Genomic DNA, 21,941 nt, shown 5'->3' with positions numbered 1-21,941 from the left:
TTTTGCTGGCTACTTTCGAACTTTGGCGGAATAATGTTTAGTTGATACCGGCGAGCTACACTGCCAAACTTTTAGCACCCAAAATTAAAAGCTCAATTTAAAATGCGAGCTAGATCAGAAGCCTGCGGAGGCAGAAGCTTGGCTGTGAAAAGGGGGCTTTGATGTCCGTAATGCCTGTTGTTTAATGTCTGCTTTTTGCTTTTAAATGCCACCGCACGGCATGGAGGCCTGGCCCTCCCATTGCGCAACAGAGGGTGCTTTGGGTGGTAGTGCAGGGAAAAAAGGAGAAATCTTCCATCCTGCGAGCACAAAGTCGACAGGTACGAAGGGTTTTGGAGATCTTTTCTAAGAAATTGTGCGCTAACGTGTGCAAATCCGAAGTCAGCTTGCTGTGCGTGCGTGTGAGCGAGCGAAAGTTAGCAGCAGTCAGGTTTTATCTCTTAATGAATAGAGACTGCTGAAGTAAGGGTTAGGTAATTGAGTTTATAATTAATTAGCCATAACCCTCATCAGATAAAGCAGTTGTCGAGATTTTTTTTTTTTTTATCTCCTTTCTCTCCCCAGGGCCTGCCCTTCTTTGTCCTTGCACTGACAGCCAGCACTTATCTTAGGCCTTCTCCAGGTCCGTGCCCATCAACTCCTCCTCCCTTGGGCCGAGTTTTGGTGGTCAGCCGAGACCCTTATTGTCCTGTAAGGCTCACAATCAGCCTAGCTGTCGGGCGCTGGGATGATGAATTAGCGGTAGGAGTTAACGTGTAGGTGAACTCCAGATTGGACTCCCGATAGCTCGCGGAGCGGCTTCTGTGTGTTAGTCACTCTCCCCGGCGCTGATACGCCGCTGACACTTCGCAACAAAGAGGTTAAAAAGGTAGATTTAGTAAAAGAAATGGTGCATTTCTCCAGAAAGTTAGGATGCTTACAAAGAGCCCTTAATTTCTTCTGCTGTGCAATTCACCGCAACAATACAGAGAAAATAAATTAGATTTTGTACTGTTTCTTTTCGTGACCTTATCTCCCTTATACTGTGGGTTGAACTAGTTTGCTTGCAGTAGGAGTACAAACTTTAGACCCGTATCGTAAAAGCATCAAGATTCTAAAAGGTGTCTAATGTTTCTGCCCGTTGAGCTGGATTAAGGGGATTCGGACGTCAAGTTTATCCTTTATCAAAGCACCGTCGTTTTACGGATGCGTCGGAGTAAAGGAGCTTTCTTGCTGTGTTTACGGTAGGCTTGTGGCATTGAGCTGGGTTTTTTTTGGAGAGGTTTACCTGCTGGAGGAGAAAAATGTTCAGAAACAAGTCTGTGGGTTTTCTCTTCATCTGGCGTCTTTGAATTGGAGATGAAGACTCCTGTGTCTTACAATATTGACTTCAGGCGTCGGGTGAGCACCGTTTCTCCTTAATCTGAGTGGCAGCACTAGAAAACGTAGCTAAGTCTCTTGACGCAAGAAAGGCTTGATTCTTTTTGAAAATACATAAAGCATTGTTCTTCTGTGGTCTCCTTAATTTCCAAGTAGACTGGTGAAGCTTTCCTTTTTTCCTCGTCGTTTCAGCAGCGATGTGCGTTTTTAGTTTGACTTCAGTTCTTTCTGGTCTCAAGCAGCAGAAGCTTCCCTGGGCACGCATACGCCTTTCTAGGATCTTACTGAAAGTTAAATCAGTAATATATTAGTTAACCTCCATTTAAGATGACAGTCTAAGTGCATAAAAGATATTACCGATGGCAGAACAAACCTGTTCCGTTTTGGAATAATAGCCTAGCAAATGTCCTAGTGGGTCTTGCAACCCTGCAGCTGCTGCGCGGTGCTGCCTGTGGTTTGTGAAGCTCTTCAGTTATGTAAGATGTGTGCTTTGTCCAAGCACAGGAAAGCAAATTTCCGTGTCTCTCACTTGCAACTGATTGGTCAAACGGCGGAGTAAAGGAAGTAATTCTGTGACTTACGTTTTGGCATGGGTTGGGACAGGGGAGATTTCAATTAGAGACGCAGAAACTTCCCCTCCTCCCCTCCTCACCAAGAGGGTGTTGAAATATTGAGCAGATACCTAAAGGGGCTGTGAAATCTCCATCCTTGGAGATGGCTCCAAGGATGACTTGGAGATGACTCCTCAAAAGCCAACTGAACAAGGCCCTAAACCTGATCCATGTTGGCCCAGCTCTGAGCAGAGAGGTGGATTGGATGACCTCCAGAAGTCTTTCCGACATGCATTGTTCTGAATCCATCAACATAGGTGATGCTTAGGTAATCTGGTGAACAAAGTCACGTTTTAGACATTGCTGACGTTGACGCTTCTGGAACACTAGTGATGTACATGTTTGGATTTCAGCGGATTTAGCTTCTCTTAGGTCAGCTAAAATAGGAAGAAAATACATTGCTGGAGGATCTCTTTCAAGATGAGTGAAAAGAAATAACGGCCTAGTACGCAGAGGTCCTCTGTTCTCAGCAGCAGAGTCCTGCGTTGCAGGTTCTGCTCATCTCTGATGGCAGTGTTCCTGCCATTCTGAAGGGCTTCATGGAGGCAGCCTGCGGTGCTTTTCAGGAATGCATAGATGGGAGAAAAACACAAGTGCGCAAGGAAGCCTGAACGCACGATAGTTTCTGTACATGAATTAAAAAAAAAAAGGGGGGGGGGGAGGAAGACAAAACCTGAAAAAAATGTACATATTCAGCTCTTAGACTGTATGTGACATATAGGAACAGTTGCCAGTGGGATATCCACGTACCTTGACCAAACTCTCCAGCCCTGTTTCACTAATTTGGTGATGGAGAAAGTGAAAACCTGTATTGGCATCCACTAATCTTCCTGCTGGTGACCGACAGTCTTTCAGCCCTCATTTAATGCGGCTTGGGGAGCTTCTCGTAGCGCGCGTGGATTTTCCTACGTGCAGCTCCTGGCTGTGGGTCAGAACAGCTGGTTTTGAATCCTGCAAAGTGAATCGAAGGGAGCAAACAGCCTTCTCGTCCCCCCGAAGAGGCAATCGGTTTTGTTTTATATGTGAGAGGGACCAAGCGTGAATATAGTGGGAGAAGAGAAGATAATAATCACCTCTGTAAATGTAAGAACTGCGCCAGAATTTTTTCCAGGTTAAGAATTTGTACTTCAAATGCATATCAACCTGGTATTATGCTATCTCCTGCAGAAGGATAACAAAGTGCGCGTTGAATCTTAATTCTAGGGAACAGGGCAGGGAAAAAGCTTTTGCTTGAAATTCGAGTCTGAAATGTAAGGTGTTGGAAAATATTATCCGTGAACAATTATTTTTTTAAAGCAAAGCTGACAGTGTCTTCCAGAAAATGGGTGTGGTTTAATAGCATTGATTCAGTCAGGGTTGAATTAGTGTTTACATGGTTAGTTTTATGGTAGTGGAATATTCTTCTTGTGTCATTCTCACTGGGTATTTTGTTGGCAACAGTGTATTGCAAAAAAAAAAAAAGTTAAGCTAATAAAACATATGTAACTAATAATAAATTACATATTAATGTAGTATTGTTTGAAGTTTTTTTTCTTTTGTGCAAGACAGATTTTCTTCTCTAATCCCATTTATTACAGTGTCAGAGAAAACGGTGTGTATAGTAGATAAACTCAATTTCAAGCTTTTTAGTTGCTGTAGGTAAAGGAAAATTATATGCTTTGTTGCTAAAATGAAGTTTAAATGAAGTTTTAGCTGTCATCTTCAAATGTTCAAATCTTCAGAAACAAGTAGGGTAAATTGTAGGACATGTTAAAGAACATCTGTCCATGTTTTAAATCGATACTGAGATCTCCTTATACTAAATAGAGCAGTGCGGAGGAAGGGGATAACTGAGATTTTGTAGCCCTTCAAAGCTTAGAAGAGAGTAACATCTACGGGCAGATCATGGGGGATGCTGAAAGCAGTGGACTGCAGCCGAGAGGTACCTCACTCGTATCGACTCAACCATGACCATGGCCTTTGAATAAACTCACAAAAATCTTGGTTCTGTGGACAACAGCGTCATAACTTCATTGTTTTGCTGGATTCGTGGGAAATACCAGCTAAATCTTTCATGACAGCACTACCCGAAGTTGTCTCATCCTGCGGCCCTTGACCACACGCTTGCCGCAAAGCTGAAGCTGTGGTTAGCCGTGGTCTGGTCCCCTGTGCCTCCCCGGTCCCCGCGTCTGCTGTGCGTCGGTGTCTCGCGTGACATCACGTCCCAAGAGCGCCGGGGTGATGCGCTTAAGTGAAGCCTCAAAATACTCTGGTGATTCCGACGAACAACTTGGCGTTGAAAACACAGAAATGGAGGCCTAGAGATGGGTGGTGGAACCTCATTTTCTCCGCTGTTTTTAAAGCCGGGATTTTCCTGGGTTCTCTCTTGCTAATCGCTGATAACAGTATCACCGTTGGTTTAGGCGTCTGGGAGTTCGGAAGGTAGGAGAATGCTTCTGAAAGACTGGGCAAGAGTCATCATCGCAAATAAGCATCTTGTTGAGGTAAGCCAGCACTGATACTGGTAGTAGCCAGTACCAGGACGTTACAGGCAGTTCAGCGTGCAAGCGATCCCGTTGCCCTGGAAGGGTTATGATACCTTATTGCCTGTGGCGGTCAGATTTCTGCTCTTCCAGGGTGTTAACTGTCCGTTTTTAAATCTCTGGGATACACCATGAGGTCCGTACCGCTTTGGTTTGCTTTGTAAACGCTCAAATTATGGTACTGTTTTACAGGGTGTTCTCCCGAGAGATGCTAAGGATGGCGATGGAAGCTTTCAAATGGTGAAAGCCTTTTTTAACTTTTTTTTTTTTTTAAATAACAAACTGGATGCGATAAGAGGAAAGTTGAATGACTGGACTTAAGATTTGCCACTTTGCAGTTAGGAATTTCAGTGCCTCCGAGGCATTTAGACCTGCGAAGAAGCCGTTTAAGGGCAGTGGTAAGCTAGCAAAACCTTCGGTCCCTGCAGTAGGCAGCCTGGATAAAGTTGCAGGAATAATTTAAATGAGGACATATTTGCAAATCTGTTCTGTTTATAGGAAACAAAGAGTAATGTTTGCTTTTTGTTTTTGTCCTGGATGGTGTCTTTACGAGAAAGCTGTTATTTCCTGGGTGACACCCGTGCTTTTTTCCCCACTCTGGTGATTTCAGAGCGGGGATTGATGGGCCTCTCTTCCTTAACGAGTTTTTTAAATTGATTTGATCATTGCTTTTTGTCACTTTTGTAGAACTAACATGGAAATGACAGAAAAAGAAGTCTGACTGACACACTCGAGCATGGGGTGTTAAAGTTGGTAGTACCAAGTATCATCATCAGCCATAATTGACAAATAATACCCCTCATAAATACTGCCAGTCTTTTCAATTAGTTTTCATCTCAAATTTGGGATGCAAAATGATCGCCTGTCAACTGACAATGGATGACAAAAATTAATAAATTGTCTTCTAAATAGTATGGACACTTAAGAAAAATTGGGCAGCCAATTTAGCACAGCATGAACCGGGGGGAACCTTTTGTACTGTTGCCGTGTCACTAATGTTGTCTGGGTCTTTATTAATGGTGCTTGGCTGCTGCTGACAGTTTTGTTGCTACTGGCAACTTTCTTCATTAAAATTAAAGCCAGCGTCAAATCCCATTAGCTGCACTCTGGGTACTTTGTTGGTTTTTTTTTTTAGGTCTTTACAAACATGTTCTTTATCCATAAAAAGTTGGAAACGGTGGTTAAAAATTGGTCTTTCATCTTGTCCGTGGCTGATTACTTAACTAAATAATGAATTCTATTTTTTTGAGGGAGATTGTCTCCAACGTGTTACAACATGCCGAGTCTACCGCCAAGTAACTGCACAGAGAAACCCATAACCGATCTTTATAAATTACCTTTTGTGAACGTAGCGTTCTTCTGTGTCGCCAGCAAGCTAGCGGGTACTCAGATACTCGCTCATAAAACAGTAATAGCCTCTGGAAGAGAGCAGCTCACTTGTATGGTAGTCTCCTGTTACCTGTTCTACTAAAATATTAATGGTGTTGCATATAAGCTTAAAATTGAGTGATCAACATATGTGAAAGACTTCTCTTACAAGGAAAATATGTAACTTTACGTGGCCTTTGGGCGGAGCGAGTATCTTTTGTTTCTGGAAACATCTTTTGGTTTTCTGCTTTAGAAAGTCCTAGATTGACTCCTTCAGACAGAAGTCTTCATTCGAAGAAATACGTAGTTATCCATAACAGCCTTTCCTGTACCTGCCGTCGCTACTGCATGCTCTTAAAAACATTAAAATGCTGAGTGACCAGTGCGTTAAGTTACCTGAGGTATGTCAAAGCAATCCATATTCTGTATTACAGATTGCACGTGTAAGAGTTGACCCTAACTTTAAGGCTTCCCGTGGAAAAATCTGATGCTACCAGAAACATTTCGTGGACGTGCTGCCAGAAATGCCGAGAGCGGACCGTGGTCTAGCCGTGTGCTTTTAGTAACGGGATGCTCTTTCTGGAGCATCACACTTCGCCGCCGCCTTATATACCAGCTATTTCTAGAGGTGGACGTTTCCAAGAGAATTTAGTCGCTGCCACCTTCGTTACAGCATCTTGTGTTAATTGTAATCCCCTGGGCCTATGGGACAGACCACCCTAGCTCGCGTCACATAATGTGTTCCGAGATGGTTTGGGTATGAGCCGGTGATCCAAAAATGTATCATCTGCTGCTCTTGAGGCTTCTGATAGACAGAAATGCCTTGTGAAATGCAAGATACGGCTTGGGTTTACATCCGTGCGATGGGTTGGGGCTACATCCCGAGTGCGCCGTAACACGCTTCTGAGTGGGCAGCGAGGTAGGACAAAGCCTTCCGTAGACACCTCATTTTTGCTGTTACGAAGACAAAAACCGGCAAATGGCTCCAAATGCCGTTATCTTCTGATGCACCATTTTCCTATCAGTATAAATAGAGCGAGTGCTGTGTACGAAACACCATTTCAACGTTCACTTAAATGGTTATGTTTGGGAATGATCTTACATGGTAAGTGAAAAACAATTAACGGTTTAAATGGTCTTTTAAACTGATGCACTTAGAGCAATTTTTTGACTAAAATATGTGCTGCGTGGCTCAAATCTGAATTTCAATTCAGCTGAAACGTAGATTAAGTGATCCTATCGTTCTTACGAATGGATACTTTATAGTAAGAAAATAAACTGGTGACATTGAATTAGCATCCGTCTAATAAATCCAAGTTGAGCTTTAGCTTTTCTGCTAAATCTTCTTGGTTTAAAAAATAATAAAAAAAAAAGGTGTCAGTAGTTAATTGTTGACTGAAGTTTAATATCTGTTGAAGCAAATGAGCCATAAAATATACTACATAGGAAGTATTGTATCTGGAGTGATTTTAACATTAAAACAATATTACAATTTTTAAGTTGCTGACACAATATGCAGAATCCTTTATTTTGAAATTGCACTGATTAATGCTAAGCTTGGGAAGTGGGGGAGAGGAGGAGCGTATGCTGTATATTAGGCAAAGCAGGCCCAGACAAAACTAGCCTTTTTTTCTCAGAAATACTGTTTTGAGGCTTGTTAAATAATTTTGGGGTTGTCTCAGGTTATTACTTCAGGAATCCTAATAATAACCTTGTCAAAAGCATTGACCTATAATTTCTCAGAAAAGTTCTTTCAAATGACTGACACTGGCAATGTCTCTTGTATTTTGTTAACTGTAATTTCTCTAACACCTATCATAGTAAAAATTGATTACTGCTGTTAATGGTAGAAGTAGCTTTGCCTTTTTATAGTAACAATTTAAGAACACAGCGTAATAAACCTGTATTTGAAAGCTGTCTTTGAATTGTACCCTTAAATCCCTGGAAGTGGCCTTGGAGAAGTTTTCACGGGGGCTCGGGGAGATATTGTGTGTGTGGAGATGGATTTGATACAGAAGAGTCATCAAACAGATAGTGTAGAGCAGGCAATGGGGAGGCTTCAGAAACATTGATTACCAAGTTTGTGCTAAAGAGAGGTGCCCACCTCCGCTGACCATGCTGGTGCTGGGGGTTGCTTCTGGGAACTGGAGAAGTTCCTTTTTTCTCCACGAGCCGTTGAGTTGGTCTTCGACGAAAAGCGAAAACCCACAGACGCTGGGTTCCTGTCTTCTCCTGAAGATCTGTTGATCAGCAGAAGTCATCTAAGGTGTTGTGTGTTGGGTTTTTTTTTTCAGGGAAATTTTATACCCAGAAAAATGCACTTCCTCTCTCAAAGGACCCCACAGTGCAACCCAAGTCCTGGCCCTCGACCAGTGCTGGAAGGTTTTTGGGTGAACAGCTCCACGTTTGTATATTTTTCAAGCTGAAGCCAGAATGATTTTGTTATCATATTATGAAGTACAGATTGATTCATCAGCACAATCGGAAGTCATTTGATAGCAAGAAGACAGCTGTGTATGTTCTGAAAAGGATTGTTTAAAAAGATGTGTCTCTGCTGCCCCTAGTAGATAAATCTTCATTGTTTTATAAACAGTTTGTTTAGCACAAAGTCAACTCAGATGTTGAGCAAACAGCTAAGGGATGTGGTCGTAGCTGCCTCTATACAGTTGCCTGTTTGTGTCTGGGTATGTTCTGCACTTATCTAAGTATTTCCTTCTTGTTTTAAGATGAAATTGAGAGCACGAGTGCTTCAAGGCGTGTTCCCTTGAATGCAGGCTATAGCTGGCAGTTCGTTGCGTGCAGAATGGGCTGTGGTCTTCGTAGTATATATTTCATCTCGGGTGTCACAAGATGGTGGCTTTGCTCTTCCCCAGGTCCTCTTGGAACAGCATGGTGGCCTCTGTGTAACCAGCTCGGACGCCATCTCGACTTGGAGTTAGCGTAGTGTCTACATTTTTTCCTCTCTTCACAAAACATAAAAAACCGTACCAGAGAGTCTATGCTAAGGAAAACAAAGTGTATACTTATGTTACAACTATATTAAAATATCCTTTCCAAAGCGATCCTGGTTGCAGCGATCAGGTAATACAAGAAATACGGTTATGACTAAATGGATTTTCCCATTTTCTGCAGCTCTTTTTAAGAACATGAAACATGATTTTTTGATCTTTAGGAAATAAGATCTTAAACCCAGTTATGTCATGTTTGACTCAACCATTTTAATGGGTAACCTCTTTTAGCCCGTTAACATACCTGCTTGTGTGACTGCTCTTTCTGACTCACCTTTTGTTGACTTATAAAACTGCAGGTATGTGAATGCCTTAAATAAATGAGGTATAAAGCATTTCTAAACTAATTTCTTGAGACAGCCATAGCACTTGCGATCCCTCTCCAAACTAAGCGCAATTACTGCCTCTTGATTTTGGATCTTTTTGGCAGTTGACATGCAGGGACATTTATGCATCTTCCCTGAAAATCCATCTGTACGCCACTTGGTACTAGGCCAGCAAGAAGACATGCCTGGTGTGGCGAGACATTTCACTCGCTGAGTTTTAGAGTTACGGGGTCATTCTGTAACGTTTCAGTAACTCTGAAGCAGCTCTATGTCTGGAAGATGCTAATTCAACGTGTACAATTTCCCTTGGCAGGTAAGGTGAGTTGGGTTAAGGAACGTTATCTCATTAGGTTCCTTATTCTTCTTTCTGCCATAACAATGCGAGGCTACTGGTTGCCCAAAGTACGTGAATATTGGGCATCTCTCAAGGATGGTCATCTTCATTCCTGTTCCTCAGAGTGAGTTGGACATCTCAGGTATATAAACGCAGGACAAGTCAGGGCGTGGAATTATTGTTTCTGTACGTGTGTGTGTATACACACACATATTTATGGTGGTCTTTTTTTTTTCTTGGTCTTAGGAGAGATTTGAGGAAGAAGGATGGGGTGGGTGGAAGGAAGAGTGGTGGAGCATCTTGGCAGTGTTGAACCAGTTCAGTGCATTGAACCAGTTCAGGCTGGTCCCATCGCAGAGCAGTTCGGGGAGCGTCGCGACCTATCCAGCAAGCATATGTAGTGGGGTCATTGATGGTGATGATCCTGTGACCAGAAGACAAGGTGTAAAAGTAAAGAAAAATGAGGCAATTCAGAAATACTGTTAACTAGGATAACGAAGAAAGTACCCTTGTACTGCAGAAGGGAAAAAAAGATATTTCTTTTCTTATCCCTACAAGGGTTTAAGGACCAGAGGTATAACTGTTCAGTGAAATTACTATTGTTTTTTTAATGCAGGACATTCTTTTTGATAAAAAAAATTAAATCCCATTATAGCGCAGAGTTTCTGAGGGTTGTTCACGAAGACCTTTTTGGTTCCAAAATTTCACAACATAAAGCGTGAACCTTTCTGCACAGTAATATGAAACACAGGGTTTTTTTTTTTTAAAAAAAACCACACACTTTTTTTTTTCCCCGCCAGCGTTCTTGGTTTTGTTATTCAGTAGATGCTGTATTAAATTGGATTTTGTGTCCATCATTATTAAAATGTGAAGTGTGTCGGTCACAAAGCATACATTTCAGGGCAGTTAGCTGAATAATTCTTTTCTTTATTATCCCAAATTACTGCTGAGCTCTGGAGAGGTGAGCAGTTTAGCCAATTATTGCCATTTGAGCTGGATTTGTGGGTGATTAGCTCCTGGTCGAATTCAGTCCTGGCAAGGGCTTTGAAGCCTTCGCTTGTGTGATTTTCACAGCAGTGAGGTAGGAATAGACGCGGCTAATGACAGGAAGGTCGCATGGGTTATGTGACCTGTGAGGGGGGGGCTCGGGTTTAGCAAATAGGGCATCCACAATAACAAGTGTGTCACTAACCCCGCCGTGCATAATCGGAGTTTTATAGGATTGTTGGAGATGCTGACAGCTCAATTAAAGTGTAACCCTTTGTACCATATACCCTGGCAGAATGACAGAAATATTACCAACAAAAAAGGGAGGGGGCCACAAGGGAACTGGTTAAAGATCCAGTATTCTTTTTCTTTCCCCCCTTCATCGGAGCCTGCACAGAACAAGCTGCAAAAAGCATCCATTTGTGAAATAATAGGTTGTCCAGGGGAGGGGTATGGTGCCAAACATGGCTACAAAAAAAAAAAAAAAGCTGCTCTTAAGTGGTCTTCCTGATGTTTCTATGGAAACACTATAGTATCAGGATAGAAAGTTAAAATTGGGCTTCAAGCTTTTCATGGCTCTTCTCCCGTGAACCCCCCTCCTCCCCCAAATCCCTACTTCATATGAAATACGAAAAAGAGAATTTCAGGGCTCAGGGAACGGAGCGCTACTGTAGCGAGAGCCGCGCCAGCTACCTGGAAGTAGGAACGTCTGCACAACAATTCAGTTTGTTTCTTAAGGAAAATAAACGGTTTTTCACTTCTTTTTCATGCCTGACCCCGCAGCCGTTCCTACCACCACGAACGTTTCCGCTCTTAGAGCCGTTTCCAAATAAACCGCGCCATGCCGTCACGTTTGCTTGCACCGAATACAGTTTCCCAGCGTTCTTTTTTCCTTTTAATTGTAGTCTAGACTAGCAGTGCTCCACCAAGCTGCTTGGCGTGGATGCTGACTTCATCTGCGGCCAGCGTAGTTAGCGCGCGGCGCGTGATGCCGGAGCCGCCGCGAGAGGTAAGAGTTCAAACGCAGCCGATCGCTGCCGGCTCCTCTACTGCCGACTTAGACCCCTTGGCATCAGCCGTCTGGTTTCTCCGACACTGGGATAACGATTTGCATCGCAGTGCATCTCGAATTAGGGCTGACAGTGGTGTCAGGGAAACCACAACTGCCAGTGCCAAGGGGTTAATAAACCAACTACTTGAGATTATTAAGGGCTGTGATTATTTTACTGTTTTTTTCTAACAGTCCAGAGTAAGTGGAACAAACCTCGGAAGGCGACAGAGGCAGAAACTACTGCGAGGCGGAAAAATACTGTGACTTGCTAGGTGCTGTGCCTCGTTCAGGGTGGTAAACGGGGGTTAGAGGGAGAGATGTGCTACTCCTTTAAATACGGAATTGCGTTTTGTAACACACTTGAATATTCAGCTCTGTAGGAAGGGCGTACGGATGACTGTAGAGTATGCAATGTGCTACTGATTTTATAAAGTCCAATTTTAGAAATAATCCTAAAGTAGGGCTGGCGAAAGAGTGCCCCTTTCACAAAGCTGTCAGTTGAAGGAGTACTCCTGAAGTCGCCTACTTGGCTAAGCGTCTCCACCTTTTAATTACCTGTATCGCATTGTCTTGACGTGCCTGTTTGGGGCTCTGGAGTGTCGTCCTGGCCGTTGTGCGGATGGGTGCGGCTTTGGACTTGCAGTGCTCTGCCAGAGCAGCGTCTTTATTGCTCCATCCCGCATGCTGCAGCAGGGCTGAGTCTTTGGTTTTCCATTCAAATTCTTCTTCGGACACCAGGGTGACTGCTCTTGGGTGATCACCTTTTTGCCTCTAGTTGCTCGTTAGGTGGGTGAAAGTGATGTTCCAGGTGATGGCTTCCTGTTCTCTACTCCCCAAATTACAGTGCAGTTGTCTCTTCTCAACCACGTTGCGCTTATAAGTAAGGTTAGTAGGTTCCTAGTGCTCAGCGGCATCCCGAGAAATCCTTGTCTGTGCCATGCTGGAAATACGTAGCCTACCTTTGGAAAAAACCTGCAGCTGCAAGCTGGGGAGTTGTGAAAACTTCCCTTAAAATTATTTGCCGCATATTAGAGGAACTTGTGCATTACCCACAGTTGGCAGGTAAGGTCAAAATCTGGAGGCTGAATTGTTGGAGTAGTCATTAAAAATAAAAATGCAATAACGGTGAGCCCTAAGTTTCTTCTTCCCACTTACCATGTCTTCAGTGCTGAGGTTCCTTGCAGGAATTCACTAGCCATTCTTCACTGGAGGTGGCCATCTTCATTGCCAGTGCTACAGTGAACTGTAAGACTTGCTTAATCAGCATTGGGGTTTTTTTTTTTAGTAAATCGTTCTAATTTTTTTTTTCAGTAGCTTGTGTGCAGAGAACTTGGAAAATAATGGGTCGTAGGTTGATTGTCCTTCAAGATTTAGCAAAGCTATTATCTTTTCCTCCCAGTCAGATCTTGGAGCCTCTCTTCTCTTTGTCTCCAGGTGGAAATAGAGGCTGAGCAGCCTCAGCATTAGGTAACTGTTCACGGTGTAATTACCCGCTGTGCCGAGTTACTGCCTTGTGTTTAGGGAATGTTAGAAGAGAATTGGGTTCAATGTTCTGATTTCATTTTCTCGTAAAGCTGAGAAAATATCACATAAATTTGAATAGTTTCTTCAGTAGTGGGCAAGCATCTTCGAATCCATAGCAAAACCCTGCTACTGCTGTAGTGCCAGTTTTTGAGGAAGGCGTGTGGGATTTTTCCTGTGTGTCTGGCTTCAGTAAGAATATCTGGGGTCTTTCAGGGGTTTTTGCAATGTTGTTCTTAGATACTGAAGTTTGAGAACACTTGAGGTCTCCTGTTTTCACATCTCTTTAGAGGCACTCCACTTCCTTGCAGCCTTTGTTTTGTGGTTCAGTTAGTGCCCGATTGTGCCCTGTTACTCTGAGTTCTTTACTACAGGTTTCCAACTGTAAAAACTTAAACAGCTTCATAGCTAATTGACCAAAATACCAAGCAGCATTCCCTTAAACTCCGGGAGGGGGCAGGGAAGGGGCTTAAAATTGGGAGATAAGTAAACAAGTTACTTTTGCATGGAAGGATTCCAAATACTTTGGGCATCTTCAGCAGTTTCTTCCCTAGAGGATTAGTTGCATACTCGGGTGTCTGCTCAAATTAATTGTTGAAGAGAGAGCAGCGACTACCATAAGCTTCCTATAGCATGGAAGTATTGTTTGTAAGTGAAATAGTTTGAGCTGGTGCCTGCCATATGCTGGAAGAACGGACTTTAAGACTAGAAACCTATTACGGTTAAATATTTCTGGAAGCAAAAAATATCAATTAAGAATTAAACTCTTTGTTTGTTACTAGGACAAGCTAGGCTAGTCCCAGTGCTGCTGGCCAGACACCTAGAGTTGGCCAGTCACGCAAACCTGGAGGATTTACCAGCATTTGTTCACCATGTTAAGAGATTTAAAGGAAGTAGGCGTTTTACTGACCAGAATTCATACGTGACAGTTAGTTTGTGATCCTGACTATGAATCCTTGCCTTTGCAGTTACTTGAGGGAGGATGTTTCTGGCGAGCATGACTTTTTCATTTGTGGACAGGATGCAAATGATAGAGCTGTAGAAGATTCATAGCACTGCTAGCTGCTAATCATAGTTATGAGAACTAAAGAGCTGAGTAGAAAATTAAGAATTTATGCTGTTAATGATTAAGTGCGAGATTACATATTTCATTCTGTCAAAACAGCATCAGCGTAACAGTATGGGGTTGGCTAAAAATTGGGGAGGGGAAGGAAAAGAAGCTTGCATGATGCCAGTACCTCAGCCACGGCAGTGGCGTAAGCTTCTTAAAAAGACTCACAAACTGAAGTACCGTATTTCCTTTTCCAGAAGGTCGTGGCTCTGCTGACTTTGAGGGTTCTAGCATTTGTACTTGGCATGCCAAGAAAAATCAAGTGTACCAAATCCTATTAAAACAAACAAAGAAACAAAAAAAACTCACCGAAAAAACTCAAGTCAAGTGCAACAGCTGGAGCAAATGTGAAAAAAGGTGCAGTCAGTTAAGCTGTGATCCCTGGTATTACCCTGTTTGTGAAAATCCAAAATACATGGGGGAGTGGGAAAACTAAAGTGGAGCACAAGAGGGCATGCGAAGTATGTTGATCCACACAGGGTATTAATTCTGCGGGCCAAGCAGTGGCTGTGGCCATCTTTTGACGATCAGCGTGTGCCTTTTGATGACATTTATTTGTGGGAAACTAAGTCTATTCTGCTACCGTCTGTCCAGCCTGCCTGAAAAATTAGGGCGGTTCACCCACCAGCATCTTCACTGCTGTACTGAGCAACTTCAAGAGGTCCCTTTTTAAAATGCTGATAATTTGCTGCTTAAAACCTGAAATCTTTCCCTAAAACAAATTCGTAAATGTTTCACCACCATTTGCCTTGGTTTGTTGTTTAAGCGAGCAAGGTTTGTAGCTCACGGGACGGCATCTGGACCGGCGAGATTTAGCCAATTACTGCTTATTCAGATGAACTGCGTATATTATGCGTAGCGGTCGCTGGCCCGGTGTCGGTGGTGGTGTTTTTTTTTTTTTTTTTTTTTTTTTACCTTAAGTCCAATCAATCCTCCACTGGCGGCTTTTCATTAGCTGCTCCTGCTCTCCCAGTAATGATCGGGACGCGGAGCCTGATGGCAGTCTGTAACTTCTCCTGGTGCCCTGAAGCTCGACAACGTAAGCTGATTGACTCGGTTAGGGCCCCAGTCTCTAACAGCAAATGCAATCAATAAATCTTTGTTGGTAAATAATTGCTATTGAACAGAGTTTTAATATAAATTTATGAGTGGTGTTTTATCACAGCTTGAGGCTACGGCAAGCCACTGAGTGATGGATTTCACATAACACTTACATTCATTACATTAACTTTGTAAGTTATTTAAAGCTTGTACACTTAACATTGCTTTTGGCTTGCAATGACCTCCTGGGACTAGACGTAGCATACACATTACTAATAAAGAGCTCGCAGTACGTACGGACGCGTCCTCTGTTTGCTTTGTACAGTGACGCAGTTCCTCGAGCAAAACTTGAGAAGCGAAGTCCGTGCGCTCCGGTTCGAGCCTTTTTTCCTGTGGCTCATTAAAAGTACAAGCCAGCGCAGTCTGGTGGGAGAAGCGTTCCTCCGTTAGAGGCAGAATTGCAGTTTTGGAGGGAAGGTGGTAAAAAAATGTAATTTGAAGTGCGAACAACTTCTCGGTTTGTGAGGAAATGGGAGGTGTGAAATTCTTAGTGTTGAATCTGGAGGCTTTGGCTCAGCTACACCCAACTGCAGGGCTAAAGTTGCAGATGGAACTCATTCCTCATATAAATTAGGAGAAGTCATGTTATCCAATTAATAATAATTTGAGGCAGAGATTATTTCGGGGGGGGGGGGGAGGGAGAATCAGTATTTTGAAGTAGAAGTTGATCTACTTGGTCCCTTACTGCCCACCTTGGAGAATAAAGCGATTTTGCCCAGGTGCTGTGTGTATGTGGGGGCCTGTTTGGCCATGACCGGAGAGGTGCCCGGGCTACCTCTAAATTGCCTCGGGGGTACCAAGGTCAGTGGGAACCCATCCATGTGTGTCGTTTCCTAGGCAGAGTACCTGATGTGACTGAAATGTAGACATGATGTGACTGAAGTGAAGGGCTTTTTCTTTTTTTTTTTTAATTTTTTTTTTTTTTTTTACTTTTAGTTAATGTTAAAGTGCATTTATGACTGATCTAAACTCTGATAGTATCAAAGAGCATTTCTCCAGACCGTTCTATATAGTTACCACAAACGAAGTGGTAGTCTCTGGCCTTGGGGGAAAAAAGTGTTGTTTATATGGACTTCTCTGCTTCACAGCACTTTAAGTTCGCTCCTTATATTCAGAGCGGCTTCCTCTGCAGGTATTGGAAGATAATTTAATTCTCAAATAATACGAAAATCTATTCCTTTTGCCAAGGCAATGGCTAAAGAAAATGGTTTGGGAAGTGTGGTTTGTTGGTTAGGCACAAATAGGTAGATGGTATGTATTTAATGCTGAGGGTTTTTTTAACATGAAAGCATGGAATTCCACTTCAAAAGCAAGATGAAAACCTATTTTGATCATTTTGTTAAAATCCAAAAATAGAATTTCATAATTCCTACCTCTAGTAAAAATCATTACAGTAGTAGGTTTTTACTATTTATTGAGCTTATAATTGGCACAAATTGAAAATTACGTAAGTAATGACACGTTTTCTGTATAGCAAAGGGACAGTTAAAAAGGTGTGAAATATATATATTTTACTTTCTTCAAAACTTCAAAAATGGGCAAGGGGCGGGAGGGGGGAATCACTATTGTGATCCTTACAGCTTTTTCCCCATTAAAAGGTCTGAAGAACAAACCAGTGCAGGGAAACGGTAATTTTTGATCCCCACAGCAGAGCGGTAACTAGAATTGGGTCCCCCTAAACACGAGCGAACATGCTGCAGGTGAGGTACGAAAGATTGGAAAGGTGAAGCAACAGATCACCTACTATAGACAAACATACAAGTCAAAGGCAGAAATAAGCTTTCATTTTCTTTAATAGAAGAAAACAACGTCTCGGACCGCCGGAAGACGGTAATTGGGATGTGCGACTCCACGCTCACAGAAGCTTTTGTGGGAAAGCGTTTCAGAAACCCCGTTTTCTCTTACAAAAGTTTGAGCTTTTGAGTTTGTTCAGCAAGGAACAGCAGACAAAAAGGAGAAATCTGACCCCCAGACGGTCAGAAAGTTGGGAGTTTGTACCGCTGCGTAACGCGGTCATCCGAGACGCGCTTTTCTTCACGGTCCCATCCGCGGATTTGCTTGGACCGTCCAAAGTTTTATTCAAAAGTAATTGAATTGAATTGAATTGGATTGTGGTGAGGGGCCTCGGCCAAAAGGTACAGCCTCTGGAATAGAGGGAGGAAAAAACCCGGGCCTAGCTCTGGAGGACTTCTGGTACCACCCCTCGTCCCCTCCGGCTTTGGGGTCCGCAGCGACGTCGCTTTGTAAAGCTGCGGGTTTAAGGGGAAAATGGGTAACTAACTTGCGTTCGAGGATTTAACCCACTTTAACCAAAGCAGCTCCAGAGGAGACGGAGGCACCAGGCTTGGTAGCACATCTGTCGATGTTCTGTTTTCCCATTTTTTTTAAGTTCCGGGGAAAAGGAGGATGGAAGAAACTCATTTTTGTGGGGATTAGAGAACGGAAGTTTGTCTTGGTGTGGTACCTGCTTGCGGTTTCATGACGGGACTGCCAGTGTCCGCTTGTATCTGAACGTGGTCTGGGGAACTAGCGAGTCCTTGTGGTCGGTGGTGTACGCAGTGTCTCCACCGGGACCTTTCAGCAGGACCGTCGGTGGCCGAAGTGCTGTGTGACTTGGTTACGAATCGCCTTCTGACTCGGTTTTGGAAATTAAAAGTTCCTGGGGTCGCGCCGGGGGCCCCTCCCTGAGGCGACAAGCCCGCGCAGGCGGAGAGGCGGCCTCAGCCCCGCCCCCGGGCCGGCAGCGCGAGCTCCTGGCGCGCGGCGGCGCTGGCTCCGCGCGGGCGGGAACAGGAGCGGCGGCGGCCGAAGCCCCTCAGGTGCCAGAGCGGCCCCTGGGCGCGCGAGCAGGGCGGGAAAACAACACGTGGCGTGTCAGCAGGGCGTGTGGGCGGGGCGTAGTAGCCCCCCCAGCTCCCCGGTAGTAGCGGCGCTCTCGAGGGGCGGCCGTCGCCCGCGCGCCGGGGGCCCCGCCGTGGTCTCCGAGGGCCGCGGCCAGAAGGAACGTGGCGGCCCAGACCGAGCCCCCGCTCAAGCGCGCGGCTGTCCCGGTGTCCGGCTGCGGGCAGGGCCTGAGCCTGTCGCTCGTGCCCGAGGGCGGCGGAGACAACGCCCGTGTGCGGTGCGGCCGGGTGAGCGACCTGCTCGGCCTGGGGCGGAGGCGGCGGAGAGGCTGAGGGGTATCAGGGAGCGTGAGAGGGAGAAGGATCGGGGGAGCCACACCCGGCCGTCCCTGGGGCAGAGGCTGCCGGTGGAGGCTCCACAGGCAGCAGGGGATCCCCTGCCCTCCTGCTGCCCGGCCGAAGGAGAGGGCCTGAGGGGGGAGTGGAAACACGTCCCTGCTCGGGGCGGCAGGCGAATCCCCTCCCGGCCTCCCTCACCGTCCCGGCTGCCCTCACACAACAGGCGTGGGGCTCTGGGACTTGGGCTGGGCACGTGAGGACCTTGATGAAAGTCCGTCCAGGGGGTTGCCTGGGGCGAGTCAGCCAGCCCCACGCATCAAGACTTCCTCTGCTAAGAGAAAAGGGAGGGTAATTGTCACAGGTGACTCCCTTCTGAGGGGAACAGAGGTCCCAATATGCTGACTGGACCCAAGCCAGGGGGAAGGCTGCTGCCTCCCTGGGGCCCGGGTGAGAGATGTCACCGGGAAACTCCCTGGTCTGGTTCAGCCCACTGATTACTGCCCGCTGTTGGTCATGCAGGTTGGCAGCGACAGGGTTGTGCTAAGAAGCCCAAAAGTGGTTAAAAGGGACTTCAGAGCGCTGGGGCGGCTGATCGATGGAGCAGAAACAACAGCTAGTGTTTTCATCAGTCCGTTCAGTGGCGGGGGGGAACGCTGAAAGACACAGGAAAGCACACCTGGTTAACACACGGCTCAGGGGCTGGTGCCGTCGGCAGAATTTTGGGGTTTTTGACCATGGGGCGGTTTACACGGCACCGGACCTCCTGGCAGCAGATGGAGTGCAGCTGTCTCCAAGGGGGAAAAGGATTCTAGGTTACGAGTTGGCGGGCCTCGTTGAGAGGGCTTTAAACTAGGTTTGAAGTGGGAAGGGGATAAAACCAGGCTCACGAGAGATGAGCCTAGGAGTGGCGTGCCGGGGTTGGGGGTGAAATCGATAGCCCAGCTCGAGTGCATCTGTACCAATACACGCAGCATGGGCAGCAAACAGGAGGAGCTGGAAGCCGTTGTGCGGTGGGACAGCCATGATGGTGGGGTGACTCTCATGACTGGAGTGCTGCAGTGGATGGCTATAAGCTTTTCAGAAGGGATAGGCATGGAAGGAGAGGCAGTGGGGTGGCTCTGTATGTTAGGGAGTGTTTTGATTGTATGGAAATCAATGATTGTGAAGACCCACTCAAGTGCTTGCGGATAAGGATTAGGGGAGAAGCAAACAAGGCAGATATCTTGCTGGGAGTCTGTTATAGACCACCCAACCAGGCTGAAGAGGCAGGTGAAGCACACTGCAAGTGGCTGGCAGAAGTCTCACAATCGCTAGCCCTTGTTCTTGTAGGGGACTTCAATTTACCAGACATCTGCTGGAAGTATAATAAAGCAGAGAGGAAACAGTCTAGGAGGTTCCTGGAGGAAACCTCCTAGTGATACAGCTGGTGAGTAAGCCCACCAGGGGAGGTGCCTTGCTGGACCTGCTGCTTACAAACAGAGAAGGACTGGTGGGAGATGTGGTGGTTGGAGGCCATCTTGGGCTTAGCAACCACAACATGATAGAATTCTTGATTCTTGGTGAGGTTACGACGGGGGTCAGCAAAACTGCTACCATGGACTTCCGGAGGGCAGACTTTGGCCTGTTCAGGTCACTGGTTGAGAGAGTCCCTTGGGAGACAGTCCTGAAAGACAAAAGGGTTTTGGAAGGCTGGACATTCTTCTAGAAGGGAATCTTAAAGGTGCAGGAGCAGGCAGTCCCCATGTGCCGTAAGACGAGCTGGTGGGGAAGGCGACTGGCCTGGCTGAACAGGGAGCTTTTGCTGGGACTCAGGGAAAAAAGGAAAGTTTTACCACCTTTGGAAGAAGAGGCAGGCAACTGAAGAAGAGTACAGGGATCTCATTAGGTCATGCAGAGACAAAATTAGAAAGGCAAAAGCACAACTAGAGCTCAATCTGGACACGGTTGTAAAGGATAACAAAAGATGTTTTTACAAGTATATTAACAACAAAAAGAGAGTCAAGGAGAATCTCCATCCCTTTCTGGATATGGGGGGGGAACATTGTCACCAAGGATGAGGACAAGGCTGAGGTACTTAATGCCTTCTTTGCCTCAGTCTTTAATAGCCAGTCCAGGTATCCACAGGGTATTCAGCCCCCTGAGCTGGAAGACGGGGATGGAGAGCACAATAACCTGCCCATAATCCAGGAGGAAACAGTTAAGGACCTGCTAAGCCACCTGGATACCCACAAGTCTATGGGACCTGATGGGTTCCACCCAAGAGTACTGAGAGAGCTGGCGGAGGAGCTTGCTAAGCCACTCTCCATTATTTATCAGCAGTGCTGGTTAACAGGGGAGGTCCTAGGCAACTGGAGGCTTGCCAATGTACAAGAAAGGCTGGAAGGAGGATCCCAGGAACTACAGGCTTGTCATCCTGACCTCCATACCGGGGAAGATCGTGGAGCGGTTTGTCTTGAGGGTGCTCACAGGGCTTGTGCAGGACAACCAAGGGATCAGGCCTAGCCAGCATGGGTTCATGAAAGGCAGGTCCTGCTTGACCAACCTGATCTCCCTCTATGACCAGGTGACCCGCCTAGTGGATGTGGGGAAGGCTGTGGGTGTTGTCTGCCTGGACTTTAGTAAAGCCTTTGACAAGGTCTCCCACAACATTTTCCTGGAGAAACTTGCAGCTTGTGGCTGTTTACTCTTTGCTGAGTAAAGAACTGGCTGGACGGCCAAGCTCAGAGAGTTGTGGTGAATGGCGTTAAATCCGGCTGGCGGCCGGTCACAAGCGGTGTTCCCCAGGGCTCAGTTCTGGGGCCGGTCTTGTTCAATATCTTTATCGATGATCTGGACGAGGGAATCAAGTGCTCCCTCAGTAAGTTTGCAGACGACACCAAGTTGGGTGGAAGTGTTGATCTGCTGGAGGGCAGGAGGGCTCTGCAGAGGGATCTGGACAGGCTGGATCGATGGGCTGAGGTTAACTGTATGAGGTTTAATAAGGCCAAGTGCAGGGTCCTGCACTTTGGCCACAACAACCCCGTACAATGCTACAGGCTTGGGGAGGAGTGGCTGGAGAGCTGCCCAGCGGAAAGGGACCTGGGGGTGCTGGTTGACAGCCGGCTGAACATGAGCCGGCAGTGTGCCCAGGTGGCCAAGAAGGCCAACAGCGTCCTGGCCTGTATCAGGAATAGTGTGGCCAGCAGGAGTAGGGAAGTGATTGTGCCCCTGTACTGGGCACTGGTGAGGCCACACCTCGAAGCCTGTGTTCGGTTTTGGGCCCCTCACAGACATTGAGTTGCTGAACTGTGTCCAGAGAAGGGCAACGAAGCTGGTAAGGGGTCTAGAGAATACGTTTTGCGAGGAGCGGCTGAGGGAACTGAGGGTGTTCAGTCTGGAGAAGAGGAGGCTGAGGGGAGACCTCATCGCTTTCTACAACTACCTGAAAAAAGGGGGTTGTGGTGAGGTGGGTGTTGGTCTC

General features: G+C 45.8%; 1 protein-coding gene across 3 annotated transcripts in view; it reads left to right on the top strand.

Annotated features, from left to right (window-relative positions):
* Positions 1–21,941, top strand: part of AGAP1 (ArfGAP with GTPase domain, ankyrin repeat and PH domain 1) — a gene marked incomplete at its 3' end in the record, with an annotated part of 386,349 nt that overhangs the window by 223,781 nt on the left and 140,627 nt on the right. Inside the window, exon 10 of one of the 3 annotated variants that reach the window (XM_082001547.1) lies at positions 565–862. The exons of the other annotated variants lie outside the window; for them this stretch is intronic. Coding sequence (XP_081857673.1) covers positions 565–759 — 195 coding nt within the window. Of the gene's footprint in view, positions 1–564; positions 863–21,941 lie in introns of those variants that run through there. 3 annotated transcript variants of the gene reach the window in all.

This window comes from Phaethon aethereus (genome assembly GCF_964289735.1).
Source record: "Phaethon aethereus genome assembly, chromosome: 6".
In the NCBI taxonomy this organism is placed as follows: domain Eukaryota; kingdom Metazoa; phylum Chordata; class Aves; order Phaethontiformes; family Phaethontidae; genus Phaethon; species Phaethon aethereus.
The sequence above is the reverse complement of the archived record's forward strand: the minus strand, read 5'-3'. Positions and strand labels throughout refer to the sequence as shown.